This window comes from Dasypus novemcinctus, chromosome 1, assembly GCF_030445035.2.
Source record: "Dasypus novemcinctus isolate mDasNov1 chromosome 1, mDasNov1.1.hap2, whole genome shotgun sequence".
NCBI classification, from domain to species: Eukaryota; Metazoa; Chordata; class Mammalia; order Cingulata; family Dasypodidae; genus Dasypus; species Dasypus novemcinctus.
In genome coordinates, this window is record NC_080673.1 from 156103700 (window position 1) to 156129192 (window position 25493).

Below are 25493 nucleotides of genomic sequence, written 5' to 3' on the forward strand. Positions count from 1 at the left end.
GCCAATATCACCATCATACCAAAGCCAGATAAAGATACCACAAGAAAAGGAAATTACAGATCAATTTCTCTTATGAATATAGATAAAAATCCTCAACAAAATGCCAGCACACCAGAGGGGGAAGCCAAGATGGCGGCAGAGTAAAGGAGCTCCTGGAGTCAGGTCATGCTACAGAGCAGTTAGTAATCACCCAGGGCTATCTAAAGCCCCTGGTTTGGGGGCCCCAGGAGACCAGAAGAGTATCCTGCAACATCCTTGAAAGTATGGAAGGAGGTGACTGCCCGTCTGCAGAGAGGATTTCGTGAGTAGAGCGTTCCACACCGTAGAGGTCAGTGCCTGTAACTCAGGAGCTATTCCATGGCTGGAGATGGAAGATCCATTTCCAAAAAAATGTGGGAGGAAGATACGATATGGCACCAACTTCAGCTACTGATTAGTAAATTTGGCAGGCTAAAGTATAATCCTAGAAACAGCTCAACTTTGAGCCTGTCCAGGTCAGAAGGAGGCCGGTAATCATCATTTTGACTCTGCCCCTGGCATGAGGGAAAGCAGGACTGATTGAAAATCACATTGCTGGTAGGGACAGGCTTCTTTCCACCCAGATCAGATTGCAGTTCTAGCATAAACCCCCACCCCATCTCTGGCAGGGAGGAAGCTGGGGGGATCTGCACCACCTCTCAGGGAAACTGCAAGCCATACTTCAGAGGCTGGTGCCCACCCCTCTCTAGCAGCACAAGCTGCCTCAAGAGCTATTCCATGGCTGGAGTTAGAAGCTCCATTTCCCATAAACAGTAGAGGAAGAGACAGTTGTCCACCGACTCGGCTGGCCAAAGTATAATCCTAGAAACAGCTAGGGTTTGAGCCTATCCAATAGCCACCATTATGACTCTGCCCCAGCCTGAGGGGAAGCCTGGTTAACTGAAATCCAGTGAGGTTAGGGAGTGGCTTCTTTCCACTAAGATCATACTGCAGCCCTAGCCTAGGATCCAGTCCCACCTCCAGCAGAAAGGAAGTTGGCAGGACCTGCACCAGGCTCTCCAGGCTACTGTGCAGGTGCTCTCCACCAGCACAGACTGAATAGTCAGTCACCTGGGGCTGCATCCCTGCACCCCAATAGGATAGGAGAGGTTCTGGGTATCCTCTGCCTCTCTGGGCAACAGCAGGCATTTTTAGCCCCAATTAACTGGTTGGTTGTGTGCCTTTGCGCCCAGTTTCACCTCTGTCCCCCCACAGGATAGGAAGGGACTGGTATTCTCTCAGTCTCTTAGGGCAAATCCAAGTACTTTTGATCTGCACAAATATGACTGCTGGCACCTGTGGTTCCACCCCCGTCCCCAATAGGACAAGAGACAGACTGTGTTTGCCCAGCCTCTCTGGGCAACTGCAGGTGCTTTTGGTCCACACAGCCTGGACTGGTGGGTACTTGTGGATCTACCCTCACCTTCCAATAGGAAAGGAGAGGGCTGGTATTTCCACAGCCTTTCCAGGCAAAGGCAGAATCTTTTGGACTGCACGGACTAGACTGTTGAATGCCATGGGTCCACCCCAACCCCAACAGGATAGGAGGGGTTTGGTGTCTCCACAGCCTCTCTGGACAACTGCGGGTATTTTCAGCCTGCAGGGACTATTAGGTCCACACTCTAATAGGACAGAATGGGGCTGGTGTTTCCTCAGCCTCTCTGGGCAACAGCAGGTACTTTCAGCCTGCAGGGACTGAACTGTTAGGCATTGGTGTTTCCATTCCCACCTTCTAAAGGGCAGAAGGGACAGTACTCTCTCAGCCTCTCAGCACAACTGCAGGTGTATTCGGCCCACACAGATTAAATTGTTGGGTACTCCAGAGGGTCCATTCCTATCCTGAGCAGGGAGGGGATCTAGTGATATGTCAGTTTACCTGGGCAAATATTATCATTTTGGACCTCCACAGCATAGACTGCTGCCCACAACTATGGATCCATCCCTGCCCAAAGTAGGGGAGGAAGGGGTATGAAGCTTTACCAGTCTCCCTGGGAAACTACACAGTCTTGTCCTGCCCAAATTGGATTATTATACACAGCTGCAGCTCTGTTTCTACCCCTGACAGAGGAGAAAGGTGGGAGAAGTTTCATCAATCCCTCAGGCAACATAGGCAACTTAAGCCTTCACAGCTTAGAGCACCAACTACATCACTAATTACTAATATACAATGAGCAAAGAAGAAAGGACAAGAAAGCCCTAAACTGAAGGGAGAAACTGCACCCAGAAAAAATACGTCTAGTAAGCCAGATGCAAAAACACCAACAAAAAATTACAATCCATATCAAGAAACAGGAAGATATGGCCCAGTTAAAGGAACAAGATAAGCCTATAGATGACATAAAGAAGTTGTGACAACTAATCATAGACGTTCACAGAAACCTCCATAATAAATTCAATGGGATGGCTTAAGAGATTAAAGATATTAAGAAGACACGAGGCAAGCACAAAGAATTTGAAAGCATACACAGAAAAATTGCAGATCTTATGGGAATTAATGGTGCAATAAATGAAATTAAAATTACACAGGAGGCATATAACAGCAGATTTGAGGAAGCAGAAGAAAGAATCAGTGAGCTTGTGAAGACATGGCCTCCAAAAGCAAACATATGAAAGAACAGATGAAGCAAAGAATGGAAAAAATTGAACAGGGTCTCAGGGAACTAAAGCAAGAGATGTGCAAACATATATGTCATGGGTGTCCCAGAGGGAGAAGAGAAGGGAAAATGGGCAAAAGGAATATGGGTGGAAAATTTCCCAACCATATTGAACAACATAAATATCCATGTCCAAGAAGCACAAGATACTCCCATCTGAATAAATCCTAATAGACCAACTCTGAGACACATACTAATCAGAATGTCAAATGCCAAAAACAAAGAGAGAATTCTGGGAGCAGCAAGAGAAAAGCAATGCATAACATATAAGGGATATCCAAGAAGATTAAATACTGATTTCTTATCACAAACCATGGAGGCAAAAAGACAGTGACATGATATATTGAAGATACTGCAAGAGAAAAACTACCAGCCAAAAATTTTATATCTGGCAAGACTATCTTTCAAAAATGAGGGCGAGATTAGAATATTCACAGATAAACAGAAACTGAGAGAGTTTGATCCCACAAGACTAGTTTTGCAGGAAATACTAAAGGGTGTGCTACAGTCTGAAAAGAAGTAACCAAAAAAACTGAAGTAACTACTTATATCAGATGATATAGACTTTAAAAGCAAACCTGTTATTAGAGACAAGGAAGGACATACTAATAAAAGAGATGATTCACCAGGAAGAAATAATAATCATAAATGCATATGCACCTAATCAGGATGCCCCAAGATACATGAGGCAAACAATGGCAAAACTGAAGGAAGAAAGCGACATCTTTATAATAATAGTTGGAGACTTCAATACACCACTCTCAGCACTGGACAGAACAATTGGGCAGAGACTCAATAAAGAAACAGAGAAACTGAATAATATGATAAATGGGCTAAACCTAAGAGACATATACAGAACACTGCACTCCAAAACAGCAGGATATACATTCTTTTCAAGTGCTCATGGATTTTTCTCCAGGATAGAAATATGTTGGATCATAAACAGATCTCGATGAATTCAACAAAATCAAAATTATAAAACGTACTTTCTCTGATCATAATGGAACAAAGTTGTAAATGAAGCAGCAGAAAAAGGGAAAATTCATATACTTATGGAGATTAAACAACACACCCTTAAATAATCAGTGGGTCGAAGAAATTTCAAGAGAAATCAATAAATAATCTTGAGACGAATAACAATGAGACACAATGTATCAGAACCTTTGGGATGCAGCTAAGGTAGTGCTGAGAGGAAAATTTATAACCCTCAATGCTTACATTAAAAAAGAAGAGCCAGGGAAGTGGCTGTGGCTCAGTCAGTTGGGCTCCTGTCTCCCATATAGGAGGCCCTGGGTTTGCATCCCGGGGCCTTCTTGTGAAGGCAGGCTCGCCCACGCATGGCAGAGAGCCACCAACAGGCACCATGGAGCACAACTCAGCAAGGTGACACAACAAAAAGGGAGACAAGCAACAAATGCAAAAGAGCGCACAGCAAACAGACAGAGAGCAGAGAGCAAAACAAGCCACAAGCAAGGGGGAATAAATAAAAATAAATACACAGAAGAACGTACAGCGAATGGACAGAGAGAGCAAACAGCACACAAAAAGCCACAAGGGGGAGTTAAAAAAAAAAAAAAGAAGAGCTACAATCAATGAACTACAAAGCTGGAGGAACTAGAAGGAAAACAGCAAACTAATCCCAAAGCAAGTAGAAGGAATGAAATAACAAAGATCAGAGCAGAAATAAATGAAATTTAGAACAAAAAAACAATTAACAAAACTAAAAGATGGTTCTTTGAGAATAACAAAATCGACAAACCTTTAGCTAGACTGACGAAGAAAGAGAGAAGATGCAAACAATGAAATAAAAAATGAAAATGAGAACATTACTATTGACCCCATAAAAATAAGAGAGATCATAAAAGGATACTATAAACAACTTTATGACAAAAAACTAGACAATGTAGATGAAATGGAAATATTCCTAGGAACACACAATCTAACTGATCCTAGAAGAAATAGAAGACCTCAACAAAACAATCACAAGAGATTGAAACAGTCATCAAACAGCTCCCCAAAATGAAAAGCCCAGGACCAGTTTCATATGAGAGTTCTACCATTCAATGAAGATTTAATACCAATCTTACTCAAGCTTTTCCAAAAACAAATGGAAAAGGAAGGAACACTACCAAACTCATTCTATGAAGCCAGTATCACCCTAATACAAAAGCTAGATAAAGATATTACGAAAAAAGGAAATCACAGAGCCATTTCTCAAATGAATACAGATGCAAATTTCACCAATAAAACACTTGCTAATCAAATCCATTAAAAGAATTATTAAAAGAATTATTCATCACGAACAAATGGGTTTTATACCAGGCATGAAAGGGTGGTTCAATGCAAGAAAATCAATCAGCATAATACACCACATTAATAAATCAAATAAAAATCACACGATCTTATCAATTGACAAAGAAAAGATGTTTGACAAAATACAGCATTCTTTCTTGACAAAAATACTATAAAAGATAGAAATTAAAGGAAACTTTCTCAACATGATAAAGGCCATATATGAAAAACCGACAGCTAACAGTTTACTCAATGGTGAAAGACTGAAAGTTTTTCCATTGAAATCAGAGACAAGACAAGGATGCCCATTGTCACCACTGTTGTTCTATATACTGCTAGAGGTTCTAGCTAGAGCAATCAAGCAAAAAAAAGAAATAAAAGGCATCCAAATTGGCGAGGAAGAAATAAAACTTTCACTTTTCACAATGATATGATCCCATATCTAGAAAGTCCCAAAAAATGTATCGTAAAGCTGCTAGAGCTAGAGCTAATAAACTATTTCAGAAGGGTCAAGATACAAGATCAATACACAAAAATCAGTGGTGTTTCTATACAATTATAATATGCAATATGAGGAGGAAGTAAAAAAAAATTCCACTTACAATAGCAACTAAAAGAATCAAATATTTAGGAAGAAACTTAACAAAGGATGTAAGGCACTTGTATTCAGAAAACTAGAGTGCATTCCTAAAAGAAATTTTAAAAAGACCTGAATAATTGGAAGAAAATTCCATACTCATGGATTGGAAGACTAAATATAATTAAGATGTCAATTCTACCCAAATTGATAAATAGATTCAACGCAATCCCAATAAAAATTATACCAGCATTTTTTAAACAAATGGAAAACACAATTTTCAAATTTATCTGGAAGGGCAAGGGGCCCCAAATAGCCAGAAACATCTTAAAAAGGAAAAGTGAAGTTGGAGAACTCTTACTTCCAGACTTTAAATCGTATTACCTAGCTACAATGGCAAAAACAGCATGGTATTTGCATAAAGATAGACATATAGACCAATGGTACCGAATTGATGTTTCAGAAAAAGGACCTCACATCCATGGCAAATGATTTTTGACAAGTCTGTCAAACCCACCCAGCTGGGATAGAACAGTTTATTCAACAAGTGGTGCTGGGAGAACTGGATATCCATAACCAAAAGAAAGAAAGAAGACCCCTATCTCATACCTTATATAAAAATTAACTCAAAATGGATCAAAGACCTAAATATAAAAGCAAGTACCATATGGGTCCTAGAAGAAAATGTAGGAAAGCATCCTCAAGACCTGGTGGTAGGTGGTAGATTCTTAAACCTTGCAATGAAAGAAAACATGGATAAAGGATACTTCTTCAAACTTAAAACACTTCTGTGGTTAAAAAGGACTTCATCAAGAAAGTGAAAAGACAGCCCACCTAACGGGAGAAAATATCCAGAAACCACATATCCAATAAGAGTTTGATTTCCATTCTATATAAAGAGATCATACAACTCAACAATAAAAGAACATGCAGGGAAGCGGACTTGGCCCAATGGATAGGGTATCTGCCTACCACATGAGAAGTCCAAGGTTCAAACCCCGGGCCTCCTTCACCCGTGTGGAGCTGGCCCATGCACAGTGCTGATGCACGCAAGAAGTGCCATGCCACACAGGTGTGTCCCCCGCGTAGGGGAGCCCCACGCACAAGGAGTTCACACCATAAGGAGAGCTGCTCAGCACAAAAGACAGTTCAGCCTGCCCAGGAATGTGCCGCACACACGGAGAGCTGACAAAAAGATGACACGACAAAAAGAAGCCCAGATTCCCAGTGCCGCTGATAAGGATAGAAGCGGTCACAGAAGAACACACAGCGAATAGACACAGAGAGCAGACAACTGGGGGGGGGGGGGAGGGGGGGAGAAAAAAATAAAAAAAATAAATCTTAAAAAGAATAAAGAACATGTAATCCAATTATAAAATGGGCAAAAGATTTAAACAGACATTTCTCCAAAGAGGAAATACAAATGGTCAAAAGGCACATGAAAAAAATGTTTCATATCACTAGCTATTAGGGAAATACAAATCAAACCAACAATGACATATCATCTAACACCACATATAATGGCCATTATTACAAAAACAGACAACAATAAGAGCTGGAGAGGATGTGGAGAAACAGGAACACTCCTTCACTGTTGGTGGGATTGTAAAATGGTGCAGTTTCTCAGGAAGATAGTTTGGTGGCTCCTTAGGAAATTAAATATAGAAGTGCCATATGATTTCTCTACTAGGAATATATCCAGAAGAACAAAAAAACTATGACACAAACAGACATCTTCCCACTGATGTTCATAGCGGCATTATTCACAATTGCCAAAAGATGGAAACAACCTAAGTGTCCATCAACCAATGAATAGATAAACAAAATGTGGTATATACATATGATGGAGTACTATGCTGCAGTAAGAAGAAATGAAATTGGGACACATGTGATAACGTGGATGAATCCTAAAGACATTATACTAAGCAAAGTAAGCCAGATACAAAAGGACAAATTTTGCATGGTCTAATTAATATGAACTAAATACAAAGAATAAACACATGGAATTAAAACTTAAAGTATAGGCTATAAGGAGATAAGAGGAGGGTTGAAAAGAACTACTGATGCTTAAGGTATGTAAAAAGTTTTAATTAACTTACTGTAAAAGTGTGGAAATGGATAGAGTTGATGGTAACACATTACAATGAGTAGCAGCAGGTTTATAAATGGGATTGTGGCTGAAAAGGATAGTCTGGGGAAGTAAATGTCAGTTGAAAGAAAGCTAAAGAATAATCTAAGGACTGAATAACACAGTGAACCCAGAGGTAGATGAAAACTGTGGTTGAGGGTACAAATAAAAGACTGTCCTTCTGTGAACTAGAGCAGATGTACGTCACTATCACAAGGGTGGTTCTAATGTGAAGAAGTTTGGGAAAACTATAATTGGTGTGACCTACAGACTGTGGTTAACAGCAATACTATAATATTATTGTATTAATGCCAAAGATGTACTGTGCTGATAATGGAGGTATATGGAAAAAGTATGTCAAATGTACACTATGGACCATGGTTGGTGGCAACAGCCTGATGATATTATCTCATAATTTGTAACAAATTTTCCACCACAGTGTGTTGTGTTGGTGAAGGGATGTTGTATGGGAATTCTACACACATGTATGATTGTTTTGCATGTTCATGTATGAATGATATACTTTAATAAAAAATACATTAAAAAATATAAAAATCAGTAATTTTTCTATATAGTAGCTGAACAATCAGAAAAAGAAAAAAGAAAAAATTCCTTTTACAATAGCAACTAAAAGAACCTAACTAAGAATAAAAATCTAGCTAAGGATGTAAAGGACTTATACACAGAAAGCTAAAAGTCATTGTTAAAAGAAATTTAAAAATACCTAGATAAATGGAAGAACAATCCATGATCATAGGTTGGAAGACTAAATAGTGTTAAGCTATCAATTCTATCCAAAGCAATTTACAGATTTAATACAATCCCAATCAAAATTCCAAAAGCCTTCTTTGCAGAAATGGGAACACTAATCATCAAATTTATGTGAAAGGGTAAGGGGCCCAATTCTCAATCTTAAAATGTATTGTTCAATAACCCCAAAACTTCTCTTAAAAAAAAAGACCATTTATGCCTTTAGAAGTATAGTCTTTTAAATACAGGACTAGGCGGTGAACTTGGCCCAGTGGTTAGGGCGTCCGTCTCCCACATGGGAGGTCCACGGTTCAAACCCCGGGCCTCCTTCACCCTTATGGAGCTGGCCCATGCACAGTGCCACCCAGCGCAAAAGGAAGTGCTGCCTGCCCAGGAATGGTGCCGCACACATGGAGAGCTGACACAAGATGACTCAACAAAGATAAACACAGATTCCCGTGCCGCTAACAACAACAGAAGCGACAAAGAAGATGCAGCAAATAGACACAGAGAACAGACAAATGGGGGTGGGGGCGGGGGGGGGAGATAGATAAATAAATAAATCTTTAAAAAAAAAAATTAAATACAGAGCTGAATGACAAAACAAAAAAGTTATTTTTCATAAAACATGGAGCCTAAATGCAAGTCAGCTGCTTCAACTGGTGTTTAACTGAATAGCCAGTTAGCTGTTCCAAGACCAGAGGGAAAGAACTAGCTGTGTTCGATTTTTCTGAGAGACACCCGCCAACAGGCACCTTTTAAAAGTCTTTCCGGAGATATTTATAATACAGGTGATTTTCACCTTACTTAAGGACTTTAAAAGATAACCTCTCTATATAAAGTGTGATTGTACTGTAAGTAAAAACCAATAGGACTACATGCAGGAGATAAGACAGAAGGGGGAGCTCAGTATTTCATATCCTTTTGTCCGATTCCTCTCATTTTACTAGCTCAAGCTGGTGAAGTGACTTCCCAGGGTCAGATCACTCACTGTGGTCAAGCTGGGAATAACCCACATCTTTTAATTCCCAGTCCAAAGCTCCTTCCTCCACTCTAGTTTATTTCTAATCAGGAGAAAAAAAAAATGTCCATTTATCTTTATACTCCAAAAAGGGGGAAAAAAGCAGCATTTTCCACTCCAAGTTAATTTAATTATAAAACAAAAAGATACCAAAACTGACTAAATCTGAAACAATCTACTTTTTTTTCTAAGAGAAAAGGTGGTTTGAGATACATTTAACACCCAGTGTTAATTCAAGTACACTGCATTCTTCTGGTAACTGAAGATTCATGAAAGTGTCCTATTATTAAACTCCATCCTCCAATCAGTGAGCCATGTTCTCAGGTATAAAAGTTTTTAATGCAGCACTATGCACAGATGTGCACTTAATAAATGCTTTTAGATAACAATGAAAATGATAAATCTTTAGTGGCTATGCAGAACAGGGGAAACAGTATGGTGACCATGTTATTACTGAAAAGGTGCAACAAAATTGGGCAAAATTAAAGGTTATCAAAATCAGCATTCATCCTACATGTTTCTGTGACAAAACAAGAGCATGACCTAGCAGTGCACAGCCAGGCCTCCCTAATGAGGTTCAATGTGGAATGCTTAAGGGTACTCCAAGCCACTAGTAACATGGCCCATCCTCCTGAAACGTCAATTTTACTCAAGTATATGGAAAAAGAAAAAAAAATGTTGTTAAAGCAAGGGTGTACTCTAGTTGAGACCCACTATTTAAATTTTCCTTGTTCCTCCCTTCTAGAAATAAAAGGCTTCTTTCCTGTGGGTTTCAGACATACTGGGGATGTGGATGTCAGTGATGTGGAACAGAGACCTCTCTCCCAACCAGCAAAGGACATGTATCAATCTTTGATTTCAATCACTGAGCTTCTGAGGGTCACGTGTTACTGCAGCATAACTTAGGAAAAAACTCCCAAGCCCTTAAGAAGTCCTTACAAGGCCCTACATGATCACACCTGAGTCATCTCATTCCACTATCCTTGCTCCCTCCATTCCAGCCACATTCTTCCTTGAATACCTCAAATGAATTTCTATCCCAGGGTCTCTGCATTTACTATAACCTCCGCCTTGCTGTTCCCAAGGCCCAAGAATTTACTTCATCTACTCAAATGTCACCTCATCAGAAAGATCTCCCCTGACTTTCTTATCCAAAGCAGCACCTCCACCCACCCCACCTGATTTCTACTTCTTCATAACACTCATCCCTTCTTGATATATTTTTTTAACAGCTTTATTGATATAATTCACATACCATACAATGTACTCATTTGAAATGCACAATTGAATGGATTTTAGTATGTTCATAAAGTGCGCAAACCGTCACCACAATCTAATTTTAAAACTTTTCTTTCTTTTAAAAACACTGTATCACCCCAACAGCATCACGCCCCGTTCCTTTCCTCACCCTTTCAGCACTGGGGAAGGACTAATTTACTTTTGATGCTATGGGTTTGTTTATTCTGGACATTTTCTATCAATGGAATCATACAGTAATAACATGGTCCTTTGTGATCCTGACACTGTATTTTATAATTACATCTCACATCTTTTGCTACCCTCCCTATAGTCCAAGCATCCTGAAGATAGCTACTTTGCTTTTGCTTTGTTTATCATTGTATCCCCAAGACTAGTACAAGCCTAGCACATGAAGGTACCAATAAATAGCAGAACAAATGCTTTAAAAATCATCACTGGATTTGGCAGTATGGAGGTTATGCCATGACCTCAGTAAAGCTTGAGATGACAGAACAGAGGCCGGAATGAATTGTGCCGAGGACCAGGAGGACTATGTGAAGCACAGACAATGTGATCGAGTAGTTTGGCTATGACGGGAATGAGGAAGACTGTAGAAGACTGAATTACACAACAGATTGCAGGAGTGCTTAGTTTGAGGTTCATGACAGCAACATTTGAGCTTGTTTAAGATGCTGACAATAGATTTGCTTCATATCCTGGAAGGACACAGTACCCAGAGTGTAAAGAGGGAGACCAGAAAGCAAGTCAATACAGAGCTATACATGAGCCCAAAGATATTATAAAAGTACAAAATGCAATTTTAAGTAAAGAGATTAGATTAAAATGAGTTTCACCTTAGAATGACTTGGAATATAAAATGTACTATAATGTGGTCTTTTTGTTGAAACTATAAAATGCAGTGGTTTTTTTTTAATGTATTTTTTATTTTTAAAAGATACATAGATCACCCATAATGTTACATTAAAAAATAGAGGGGCTTTCCATATGCCCCACTTCCCACATCAACAACTTCTTTCATTAGTGTGGGACATTCATTGCAATTGATGAATACACTTTGGAGCACTGTTATACAGCATGGATTATAGACTACAATGCAGTTTACACTCTCTCCCAGTCGATTCAGTAGGTTATGGCTAGATATAGAATCTCTTAAAATGCAATGCTTTAAATAATCTACACCACCAATTTACAATTCTGCATGCCAACTGATTGTCATTAGCTATATAAGATGGCACCTGACTGTTTCATTTGCCAAAAAAAAACCCAAATCTGTCCATATTTGAGGTCAAATTATTAAAACACAAGTATCTGGAATGAGTTTCCCATACTCCAAAACTAGGAAAGACACCAAAGGCTAGATCTATGGATCTGCTTTGTACTATGATATGCCCTTTGTTGATCGAAGTAGGAATTATTTTATTTATGATAATGGATAACCACAGCCCATGCCTCATAAGGACATTACAAGGGTTAAATGAGTTAATGCTGCAATGTGCTTAAACAGTGCCGGCACACAGTAATAAGCAAGACCTGAGTGCTGCTCTTGTATCACAGGGTAGGCAGGAATGGTCTCTATTAAACCCCTAAGTGCAGGGCCCATGGAAGAGAGGCATCTTTTGAGCCCTAGGCCCAAACCACAGCCATCTTGCCCACTACTTAAAACTAGTCCAGTGGCTGCACATCAGAATCACCTGGGGAACTGGAACACAAAGCTAATTGCAGGACCCCAATCCAGATCAATTAAACAAAAATGGGGCTAGGGGCATCATTTTCCCCCCACTCCCCCAGTTATTTTTTTAAATATACTTTCTTTCCTAATGTTTTATGTTTTGCTTTGTTGTTGTTTTTTGGCATCACTCTTTCCTCAAGCTGCCAGGTGATTCTAAGGTGTAACCAGACTGGAAAACCCATGTGCTATGACCATCCTTGATTCATATCCCAACAAGCCAGCAACATATCTACTTCTGGAACAACTTCACCATAGCCCAAACAGGAAATCTAATTCATATACTCTATTGGCATGTGGGGGGAAAAAAAGATACAAGGAAAAGGCTGCTAAGCAAGGCAAAGTGAAACAAAAAAGGAGGTGAGAAAGATGTTAATGTCATTCCCATCAATAAATATTTGCTAGTTACATGGCACAAAAGCCTTTCCAGCCATGGAAAGGGAGAAAATTGATAAGGAGTGGAAAGTCGGTCATCAGTGTGATAGGTGACTCAGCATTTTCACTGAACAGGAGATCTGAACATTAGAGCAGCCCAAGCTCACTCCTGCTGTATTTTCCCTCCTAACTCTCACAAGACCCATGTAAGAGGATTGGAGAAGAAACCCTCCACCTAAAAGCAGCAGCATTCTCTAGCACCGGTCACCCCTGTGCTCACAGTGCCTGTACCATAAGAATTAAATGAAAAGCACAAATAAAATGTTGAGTATTATTCTGATGGCACTAGTGAGGCACCCAGACCCTTAGAGCCAGAATGCCTGAATTAGAATATCAACATACCACTTGCAAACTGTGTGACCTTGAGAAGGTGACTTAACCTTACTCATCTATAAAATGGGAATAATAACAGTACCTGACCTACTTCAGAGGGTTGTTTTTCTTTTTTTATTTCCTCACTCATAAACTCCCCAGGTGCCTCTTTTCAGCCCTTCTCAATCTGGCTCCTGCTCACCCCTCCACCTCACCTTCTCCTTCATTTTGGCGTAGCAAACACCCATTCCACTGCCACGGTATTGTCTTCTCACCCATGCTGTTCCCTCCCACCCCACCCCGACAAGCCCACATACACTGAGATCCTTTTCTTCACATAATAAAATCCCAAAAGCTAAACTCACATGACAATTCCAAACTCACATCTGAGGACTAATTTTAATGACCTTCCATCTGTTCCCAAACACCCTGCCTATCTGTCTAACCTAACAGACATCATAACCTCTCTGTCACAGTCCCTCAACTAACTGGAAGGAAGCTCCTTATACACAGAGCTCCTGGGTCAGCTGTGATTGTTACAGCACTGCCTGGCATGGAGAAAAACCTGAAATGTCTGAATGGCTGAGTGACCATTTGGCTTATTAAAATGGCACAGCTGACACCACTATTGCGATCTTCTTCAAAATGGCTTCCACGAGCTTCAGCTTCTTCCCATCACTTGCTTCAGGCTTCAAATCCACATTCTGGGGTGAGCAAGTCTGCGTAGCACTGCCTTCTAAGGTAGCAACTTCCCAATCAAAGGAAGAGCCAAGGCCCCAAAAGATTGACAATGCTCACTACAGGCATACCTGATTAATAAATGGATTATTCCTGTCATTGGAAATACTACTGATATAGGCCAGTAAGTAATGAATGGTTTTCAAACAAATATACACAAGAATTCTCAAAGATGGAAAAAAAAAATCATACCCAGAGGTAATGCTATTTGGGGAGGGAGGGGTCTTTTGCATATCACTGAGTGTTTTATTTGGTATTAATTAGTTTCAAAATCTACAAGCCTACCTTCATAGATTAAAAATAACTCATTGATACAGTTTTCTAATTAAAGGAAAGCAATTCAAATCTAAAGTAACAGATACTTTGTCTGCTAGAATACTGGAAACTATAGAAAAGATCCTTAGATTTGAAATATTCATCCAATAACTATTAAAATACATAATGCTATTGAAAATGTACTTAAAACATTTTATATACATGTTCGACTTAAAATAAGTCTCTACTTTGGCCCAGTGGTTAGGGCGTCCGTCTACCATATGGGAGGTCCACGGTTCAAACCCCGGGCCTCCTTGACCCGTGTGGAGCTGGCATGCGCAGCGCTGATGCGCGCAAGGAGTGCCGTGCCACACAAGGCTGTCCCCCGCGTGGGGGAGCCCCGCACGCAAGGAGTGCACCCGTGAGGAAAGCCGCCCAGCGTGAAAAGAAAGAGCAGCCTGCCCAGGAATGGCGCCGCCCACACTTCCCGTGCGGCTGACGACAACAGAAGCAGACAAAGAAACAAGACGCAGCAAATAGACACCAAGAACAGACAACCAGGGGAGGGGGGGGGGAATAAATAAATAAATCTTTAAAAATAATAATAATAAAATAAAATAAAATAAGTCTCTAGAGATACTTCTAACCTGAATTTCAAAATGTTTTAAAAAAACTATGAAAAGCTATTAACACTCATTTCAAGCTAACCAACTATAAAAAGATATCAGTACTATGTCAGATTCACCTCAGAAAATTCATCTCCACTTTACAAATTTTACCTTCTAAATGCAGAAAGCCTTTTAGTGATCTAAAAGTATTTGTTAACATGTACTGTTAACATGAAGAAATAAACCCTTAGGACCAGAGTATCTAGTCAAAAAACAAAAAGATAGAAAGGCAGAAACACTGTAGGCTCCTTAACATAATGTCTGTCAGCCTCTGCCTTAACTTTCTCCAGGCCAGCTCTACAAGAAAGCAGCTCTGAAGTGGACTTAAGCACGTGTACACAAATACTCCTTCCTTTCCCTCAGCTCATCACCAGCATTTTAGGCTCTCCTTGAGAAATTCTCTGAGGCAAACACATTCTACAAAATTGATATATAACTGCATGTATTTTAAAAGAAATGTTATTTCAATTCGTTTGCATATGGCTGACTTTGGCAAAAAAAGCAGAGAACGAATAAATCAAAGTTTGCATTCCCTAAAGAAAAATCTTAAGGTAAAGAAAAAAAATCTAAAGACAAAATCTAAGATGATGGACTCAAAAACATGCTAGATAGCAGAAGGAAGAATTAAAAATTTCCTAATAATCTACTAACTGTTCAAGAGTTGACCATTTCAGGTCAATTCAACACATATATGAGGGCCTAAACAAAGCACCATGCTAGATGCTGGAGCACATGCTAATAAGAAATAGTCCCAGATCTCAAAGGGTTAATAATCTAATTGGAGGAGAAAATAAACAAGCAGCTATTATTATATAAGATAAACTGAGTAAAAGAAGTAGATAGTACTTTAGACAGTCAATGGAGGAGGAGAGAAGGTCTATAAGAAAGGGAATACCATAAAGAAAAGAACCACCAAAGCAGCACTAAGGGAAATGGTGTAGGAGGGAGAATTCCAAAGAAAAGAAACTGAGCTTGAACTACAGAAGCCCTTTAACCCCAGGTTTTGAGGAGTTGATTTAAGCAAGCAACTAGGATCCCTCAAGGTCTTTAGGTAAGCGAATAAGCAAAGAAGGTTCAACTGGTGATGGAAAGGATCAAATTAGAGGAGGCTGAGACTGGTAAAGGAATTACTGGTTATTGCAACAATACATGGAAGGCTGGATCAGACCTAGGGGGCAATAAACGCAGTAAAAAGAGGGCAAGCACAGGAGGAGCTGAACTGCTCCCTCCCTCTTTCTACTACAGGGGAAAAGAGGATGCGAACTGTCTAAGAGTCCAGCGTGGGTTATTATCACAAGAACTGCAATTTCATTAATTAAAAGAATAAAAATTAACTGGTTTAGTTTTTCTTCCTAGTTTTTTGCTTCTAGGGAGCTGAGAGCCAAATACATGGCCTATTTCTAACATATGGCAAGCATTTCTGTGCACTCTGTAGTTCTAAAATTTACTTCCCTTCTCTTGACAGAATTGTATCTATATTTAGTAAATCATTCCTAATTCTTTTAGTATGAGGCAACAAGTAAATCAACAGATAAAAAGATCAGGACCAAGCCAGAGACAGTTGGCCAAAGTAGCTGGTTCAAGGATATAAACTGTAGGCTACCAACCCAGAGCATTCCCTCACCATCCTTCCACCCTACTAAAGTCTACATCCCACAACAGAGAGTGAAAAATGCCAGACTTTCACTTTCTCAACATCTCTCTCACACAGCTAACAGTGGCATGAGATAAATTCTACCAAATGAGACTGAAGGGGAAGTCTCCTAAGGTGAACTTCTTTCTAGGAAAGACTCCTCTTTGTTAAAATGGTTTTATATGCCTCCTTCTCTACCCTTTACTTTCTTGTACAGGCATGATGTCTGGTGTTGCAGCAACCATGTTGCAAACATGAAGCAACAAGCCTGAGGATCAAAAGTCAAAATACTAAGAACAGAAGAAAACAGGATTTTTAAAAAGCCTAGTTCTTTAATGACATCATCAAGGTACTCCACCAGTCTTAAAATCACCTATCTCTACACGTCTTATTACTGGACAATAATACACCCAATAATTTATGCTATTTTTAGTTGCCAAAGGCACCCTGATACAAGAGGTCAACATGAGGTCAGTTTCTGACAGGCTGATTTTTATACTGCTGAATTAGCAGGATTATTATTGTTGCTATTTTTATTATTGAGATTAGAATAATACAAACATGTTAATAGGAAGAAGGAAAAACTACTAAGAGCTGTTAGGAACAGCTGAAAAACAGAAAAGGAGGTAATGATAAAATCTGGAAAAAATGCAATCAAGTGCTAAGTAGGGGCACCTTTTGGAGATAAGCACAAAGAAAGAGGGTAAATACACCCAAGTCCTCTAACTCTAAGGTGGTGAAATTCTGGCAGTAATCAAGATAATCTAAAAATCCTTCCCAATTTAAAATACCCAGAAATTCTGGATAAAATATAACGTCCATATAAAATGCATAGTTAAGTTCGCAAGGGGAAAAAAAAAAAGAACTTCCCAAGGGCCAAAATTCAAGATGGAACCTAAAAACCAGAGCACAAAATGTTAACTGATATTGTGTAGGAGCCTAGGATTTGGAGAGATGGGAGGGAAGGCTGTTTGTGTAAAAGAAACCTGTCTTTTGGGATGTAGCAGAAAAAAGAAAAGAAACAGACATGACTAGCCTAATATTTTCTTTAAAAAAAAAAAAACATTTTGAAGGCAATTACAGCTTCTGTATACTTTGAACCTCACCATTTTACCCTTTGCAAGATAAACAAAAGATTATTAAAGACTGAAAATCCTTTCCAGGATTAAATGAAAAATATCTATTGCATATCACAAAGGGTCCTGGGTATTTCACCACTAGGTGAAATAAATTGACAAATAGATTAAAAAACAATTTTCCCAAAAACACCACACACTGCGCCCAATTATTCAACCATTATGAAAAGAATGACCATGCAATTAGGTGTCTATGTTACCATGTCCAAAAAGTTTCCAAATTGAAGGGGTTCTTGGTTAAGAGTTTTATCACTAGGGTGGCTACGACATTCTTCTAGTGACTACGTTACCAACAGTTTCATAATTCCTCATATCATATAAAATAATCTGTCATCTCTCAGCTAATTTTATGGCCCTTTGCATTACAGAGTCTTCCAGAGTCATCGCATATAAATGGTAATGGGAAGGGGCAAAGGATGTGCTGTTTGGGATTTCTAATATTACAGAGGCAGAGAAAAGGAATTATAGCCTGAGGCCGAAAGCAAAACAAACAAAACAAGAACTTAAAGGCCTCGGCTTTTTTTATATAGTTTACCTTCCTCTAATCTCATTTGCTTCCCATGCGTCATAGAAAACTCCACATCACATATTCCCTTTCCTCACCTTCATATTCTTACCAGCTTTACAAACGGGACAATGTCCACCCTAAATCCCTAAATTCCATTAAATCGAGGGCCCCATCATCACTCAATTCATTTCAAATCCATCTTCTTTCCAAAAGTGCCCTCAGGCTTGGGCAATCAAATAATTTGTTATCTTCACAAGCGTTACCCTTGTCTCCACCGCACTCCCACATTTAGGAACCTTATAACCTAGCGCTTTGCCTACACTGGGTGCCACAATAAATACACCATCCTAAACGCTGCTTCAGACTGTGTTCTATCTTGACTGGTTTTCCACAACCTACGTTCTGGATGGCTGAAGACAAATTAAACATTTATTCTACAAATTAGTCCACAAAACACAGGGCAAAACAATTAACTCGGGAATCAAGAACTCAAGTGTGACAGGACAGAGTCTGCGCTAAGCTTGGCTTCTTCTCCCTGCTCTGATACAAGCAGGTCTAGGGAACAGCTCCAGTCTCAGAGGACAAGAGTGCCTCCCAAGAGTGCTCTCCGGGCAGCCGGGAATAAAGCACGAGTTAGCAGAACCAGGAGGATCCGATGGGCGCGCTGCATTCTGGGACTCGTTTCCACAGTTACCCACGTGCACCCAACCCAACCGTGGCCCGGCGCGGCCCGGACTACAAGTCCCAGAATTCCGCGGGACCGTCTTTCCCCTGCACACCCGGCAACTGGAACCAGACCCTAAAGAAAACCCCTAAAGCGTCTTCCTACATCTCTGGGGAGAGATCACGCCCCACCCCACCCCGCAGGGCGCGTGGGGCCTTCGTCCGGCCCTCTCGACAATGAAGAGGGCTTCGAGCCACCAGCCCCCACACCTGCCGAAGAGAAATGAGACAACTGCGTCACATACTCTGCCAAACCCACGGACCGCCGGGGACCCCGACACCTATCATGCGCAAAAAACCCCACCCGGAGTCCAGGGCCCGCCCCCTCCAGCTCCCGCCGCGGAAAACCCGCAACCCGCACCCCTGCCCCGCCTCCCAGTCCTGCAGCCGGAGCCCGCGCCAGCGCTGACCTCGCTTCCCGCCGCTCGAGGGGGGGGGGGAACGCATCCAGCGCCAACCTCGGGGAGCCTCCCCCGCCCCTTGCCTCAGCCCCGCCCCCTCCTCTGCTCGCACCCGGAGCTCTGGACTCCCCCCTTCAGGGACCCTGCCTTGATGGGGGGGGGAGGGGAGGAGGAGAAGGAAGAGGAGAGCACCTCCCCGAACACACTGCCCGACAGACCCTCAGCCCCGCGCCGGACCGAATCCAGACATGACATTCCTCCTCCTACCCTCGTTGTCCTCCCCAACTAGCTCGTCACCCCCACCGCATCTCCTCTACCCCCATCCTGTTACCCCAGACGCTCCTCACCTTCCTTCCTTCTTATTCTCAATCACCCTACCATCCTAACACCTGCCCCATCCTATTACCCCAACGTCTTTTCCTCTCCCACCACTCCTCTTCACCCCACCACCACCCTTTCTTTGCCCCTCCCGCCCGCGGGACTCCCCAACTATCCCATCACACCTCAATCCTTCCCACCGTGTCGCTCTCCCGTTACATCAGCCCCCCTTCCCCTTGCTTGCCCTCCTGTCCCGCGGTTAGCCGCGGTCCCCGTTCCCCCACCCTATTGTTCCCCCCCACACCCCCGCCATCCAGCCCTTCTCCCTATTGTCCCTCCCCCGCGCTCCCCTCGCACTCACCCGCCTTTCTCACCAAGCCGCCCGCACCGCTCAGCCCCTTAGAAATCCTCACCCCGATGCCCCGCTCGCTCGCTCCCTCCTTCGCCGGTGCCACCCCCTGGCCCTGCCCGCAAGCGTCCGCGGCCGCCCCCACCTCCACCTCCATTCACCCGGGACACTCCGGTCCCGGCCCTCACCGCAGGTCCCGCCCCCCCTTCCCCCAACCCTGAAAAGGAGCCAGTCCCCACCCCCCCTAACCTCCGCCCTCCCCTGACAGACCGGTCCCCTCCCCCCAGCCCCGCGCCGCCCGCAGCGTCACCGCCCGCCCCGGCCCCCGGAGGGAAAAGGGTGGCTCCCGGGCAGGGGCTCCCGGAGCGTTTCGGGACAGAAGGCAAGGGGCGGGAACTGCGGGAGTCGAGTAGAGAGTGCAGACAGCTGCCCGGCCCCGGCCCGCTCGCTCCCCGCCACTCACTGACAGCGGCGGCATCCGAGTGCATTTTCGGACAGCTCGCACCCCGCTGGCCGCCCAGGCTCCCGCGCTCGCCTCGCGGTACCCCCGCCGGCTCGCAGCACCTCAGCTCGGAGCTGGGGACCCGCCGCCTGGCGCTCCCGGCCCGCCCACTTCGTCCCCTCCATTGGCTGAACCTCGGCTGAGGGGCCGCCCCTCCCCGTCTCCCATTTGACAAAATGAGGGCTGATAGCGCGCGTCTGGAGCTGGCGAAGAGGCCCGGCCCCCTGAAGTCCAATGCGATTGGCCCCGGCGCCTAGTCTCAGCAACGCCCCTGGCGGAGGCCACGCTCTGGAGTAGCAGGTTGGACCCGGCTGCTGTCAGTCATCCCCAGGGGTCCGAAAGCGCGTGTAGGGGCGAGGCTGGGGAATTGGTCCACCTAGTCCCTGAAGCCCCGCCCAGCCGCAGGCCGGATTGGTAGAACTGAAGACCCACCGAGAAAGATGGGTAGGCGTCTCAAACAAAGCGAGAGAGGTGTTCTCTGAAGAGCGGGCCGGGAAGGGCGGCCGGGCAGCTTGGGTCCCGGGGCACGGCGTTCGGAACTTAGCCCATCCCTAGCCCCTGGCTCGATACTCCGGTCTCCCACCGCTGGTCTCGCAAGCTTCAAAGCGGCTCCCGGCCGGAACCCGGCCCGCGCCGAACTTGGACCCGGACTTCTCTTACCAGCTGGTTCCTACAGCTGGAAACTGCATCAACATCGTCGTGTCTTCCTATCTAGCAAGCCCACTGATGGGAACAAATTCTCATTCCTTGTACAACAATCCATCCCCCATTTTCATAATGCATTTATTTTCCGAGGTCAACACACTTCCCTTGCGTCAAAAACGGGCTGTTCTAAAGAACTCAAATGATACAAGCTTCGTCGGTCATCATACAGGAAACCCAGGGCCACACTCTGACCTTCGGGGTCAGTGGCACGTCGGCAAGTCCAGGGAACCGGTCACCAGTCCGCTTAGGACAAGCAGCGTAAACTGAGAGAACCGAAGTCATTAAGTTCATCCAGAAATGAAACCGGCTGTTTTTATTTGGCAGAGGAAGGCGTTTATTTAGGAGAACTCTCCGTGGAATTCCCTAAGTCTAGAATTCGCACTCTTTCATTGAGCTCCGCCTCATTTTTTCGGAGCTTACAAGCCAACTCATCAGACTCGCCAATAATATTTTGAGATATTAATGGAGGATCTCGTCCCCAAACACAACACACACCACTTTCCTATATCCCAGGCCCTTTCCCAGCCCTCAGCCGGGGCTTTCCGTGGATCCCGCTTCAGAGAAGGGATGACACCACAATCAACAGGTAACAAAACTGTCGGTCGTTTTGGTATAAGATTTCTACAGCCAAGGCTTTTGAGTTTCAGGGTTCTGAGATTTGGGTTTCAAGTCAGGGCATAAATGTTACACCGAATACAAGATTTGAAAGAACAGAGGATCAGATGAGCCAGCTCCTGTGCCCCACACCACCCACTGTACTGTTCTCCACACCTATTTATCCCTAATTTCTCAATAAATTACATCCTTATAATTTTATTTCTATCTCTTTTTATCCCTCATACATTTAGGAATCACTTTATGTAACAGAATCCAGAATTGTACCTGGCTGGTTCTCAAGACAATAACCTCTGAATAGAATGTCAATGGCCACAACTAACCTTAATAGCCACCCCTAACCTGACAGAGCCTTCACTAGCCCGAGGGACTGGGTAGGTACTTCTGGACTCTTTGAGATAGGCAGATCTTATTGTAAAAGCCTGCCCTTAGACTGATTGGAAATGTTGCTTCTGCATTCTTTATCCTATTTCTGTATTCAACCTATTCTATAACTAGGGGAAAATAAATTATATCTTATTTGCACAGGTTTAATCTTGGTATTATTTGTGTGGTTCTTAACTCTTTATCACGGTTTGTCATGGTATTTCAAAGACCGAGACTTGCTATTTTGCTTAGAAATGGGTTTGCTTCTTTATTCCTCTAATTTAAAATAAGCCCACAATTAATTTGTTTTAGCTATTTGCTGAATTGATTCATTTGCAGAGAACTTGGTAATGATGTGTATAATGGCTAAGCTACATGAGGGCAGGAATCTGCCAGCTGTTTTGCCCCTCATGCTCAGAACTTGGCTAATATGCGGGAGGTATCCCTAAAAACTTATAGAATGTACAACCTTTGTTATTTCTTAACATCACCATCAGTTCGGTCAGTGTGATTATTTTCAAGTAAAAAACAAAGACTTAGTAATGTACCCAGATCTTCATAGTGGGTGAGAGGCAAAGTTCATTCTTAGTATGATGAACCTTACTGCCCCATATGCTTTATGAATAATAAGACAGGTATACTAAAAACAACTACATAATCTTCTGCAAATATAAGATTATAAACTTTTGAGGGCAGGACATTTACTTTATATCACCTAGGCCCTAGCACAGTACTTTCAAATAGTAGGCACTAGCTAACTATTCCTTAAAAAGACCTGAATATTGACTGTAACATGATATTTTAAGAACTGAAAGGGGCCTCAAAGATTGCCAGATCCAACTTCCTCATGGTAAGGATATGAGACTTGAGGTCCAACAGTGTTGAATGACTAATCCAAGTCACTCAGCTAGTTAATAACAAAGCAGTAAACTCAAGTTTCCTTTCTCTGAGTCCAGGTCTTTCCCCCTGCACCAACTGTTCAGTATCAAAGCAATCAAATTCCACAAGATGGGTAAACTACTCTCACTTCCCATTTCAAAGCTAATACAAAATCTGTACTTAATATTTGGAATATTGCCTTCTTTTTAATGAAATTTAGGAATTTTTTCAATATGCAACACAATAGTTCCATTTTTTTTCTTGTGGGTGCCACAACTCAAATAATATGATTCCTATGGGGAAATTTACTGAGAATAATGTCACACTTCTATGCATTTATACCTGGAGAAAAAAAATTAATAATTGCGTTGGGACTGTTATGCATAAAAAGATATTTGGGGATGCAATCTCTATGCCATTTCATTTCACCTGGTTACTGCTTTAATATTAGCACAAGTTATTTTGTGTCTACAGATACTTTATGTTAATTGGAAATTTTATCTCATTACTTGTACAATATTAACCAGATATATTTTGAAATACCATAAACCTATATTAGGATTTGATTTGGAAAAACCTAGTAAGAGAAAGAACAACGAAATTCTTTAAGCAAAATTTAAACTTGCCTACAAATTCCATAAATTACACTATAACATGCTTTTCCAGCATGTGCTGGGGTAAGGGTACAGAATGGAGAATGACAGTCCTCAGAAGGTATGTAAAGCTGGGCCTGCTCAAAGAGATAAATGTGCATACTAAGTTCTGAACAGAATAAGAAAAAGCACACAGCAGGAAGGTTATTGATTTGGCATTAAATTACAGTGAAAGAGAATATGTGGAACTCCAGTAGGGACAAAAAATGAGGCTAAGTGAATTTCCAGGATATGGAGGGGGAAAAAGTAAATATATCTTTAGAGGGCAAGATAAAGATAAAGGCAAGACTGTTTGCTGTCCCAAATGATGACAGCTGGGTTTTTTTTACTGCCTTCCATGTAGTAGTCACCGTTATAATAGTGCTTTATTTGTAAGTTACTCCACTTAACTGCACAAGAACCCAATGAAGTATATACTTTTATCTGCAACTTACAGATAAGGTAACTGAGGCTTAGAGACCTTCAGTAGCTTGCCACCTAGCTAATAAATGATATTGTCCCCAGGTAGTCAAATTCCCTGTGCTATAATATTCCCATGCTGAGCTTCAGTTCCCTCTCTTTTTATTAAGGTTAATATGTGCCCTACATACCTCAGAGGTTTATTTATACAGGTATGATAATATAGGCATACCTCGTTGTTTTGTTTTTGTTTTTGTTTTTTGTTATGCCTCATTTTATTTTGCTTTGCTTTATTGCACTTTTTACAAATTGAAGGTTTGCGGCAATCCATCACTGGTCAAGTCTATCTGCATCATTTTTCAAACAGCACGAGCTCAGTTTGTGTCTGTATAACATTTTGGTCTGTGATCCGTGATCTTTGATGTTAATACTGTAATTATTTTTGGGTGCCACAAACCATGCCAATATAAGATGGCAAACTTAATTAGTAAGTGTCGTGTGTATTCTGGTTGCTCCACCAACTATCCATTCCCCCATAGGCCAAAAGCTAGACTCCTTGCACCAGTTAGCCAAGTTGTGAATGCAAAGGAAAAGTTCTTGAAGGAAATTAAAAGTGCTACTCCATTGAACTCATGAATGATAAGTAAACAAAACAGCCTTATTTCTGATATGGAGAAAGTTTTAATGGTCTGGATAGATCAAAACAGCCACAACATTCCCATAAGCCATAGCCTAACCCAGAACAAGACCTTAACTCCAGTTCTATGAAGGCTGAGAGAGGTGAGGAAGCTACAGAAGAAAACTTTGAAGCTAGCAGAAGTTAGGTTCATGATGTTTAAGAAAATATGACATCTCCATAACATAAAAGTACAAAGTGAAGCAGCAAGTGCTGATGTAGAAGCTGCAGCCAGCTATCCAGAATATCTAGCTAAGATAAATGATGAAGGTGGCTACACTAAACATTTTCAGTGGTGATGAAACAGCCTTCTATTGGAAGAAGACACTATGTAGAACTTTCATAGCTAGAGAACGTGAATGTCTACCTTCAAAGCTTCGAAAGACAAGCTGACTCTGTTGTTAGGGGCTAATGCAGGTGGTGACTTGACTTGAAAGCCAATGTTCATTTACCATTCTGAAAATCCCAGGGTTCTCAAAAATGATGTGAAATCTACTCTGCATGTGGTTCATAAATGGAACAACAAAGCCTCAATGACAGCACACCTGTTTACAGAGTAGTTTTACTATTTTAAGCCTACTGTTGAGACCTACTGCTCAGAAAAAAAGATACCTTTCAAAGCAGGACTGCTCCTTGACAATGCACCTGGCCACCCAAGAGCTCTGATGAAGATATACAATGAGATGAATGTTATTTTCATGCCTGTTAATACAACATCCATTTTGTAGCCCATGGATCAAGGGGTAATCTCAACTTTCAAGTCTCTTCTTCAAGAAAGACATTTCATCAGGCTATA

General features: G+C 42.0%; 1 protein-coding gene across 8 annotated transcripts in view; it reads right to left on the minus strand.

Moving 5' to 3' along the window:
- DCUN1D4 (defective in cullin neddylation 1 domain containing 4) overlaps positions 1-25493 on the minus strand; it is a 129376-nt gene that overhangs the window by 89717 nt on the left and 14166 nt on the right. Inside the window, exon 1 of one of the 8 annotated variants that reach the window (XM_058298830.1) lies at positions 20366-20528. The exons of 1 other annotated variant lie outside the window; for it this stretch is intronic. In XM_058298830.1, the coding sequence (XP_058154813.1) occupies positions 20366-20390 (25 nt within the window). In that variant the 5' untranslated portion in view covers positions 20391-20528. Of the gene's footprint in view, positions 1-19244; positions 19317-19914; positions 20149-20365; positions 20529-25493 lie in introns of those variants that run through there. 6 more of the 8 variants (XM_058298819.2, XM_058298808.1, XM_058298803.1 and 3 more) reach the window with 6 other exon arrangements.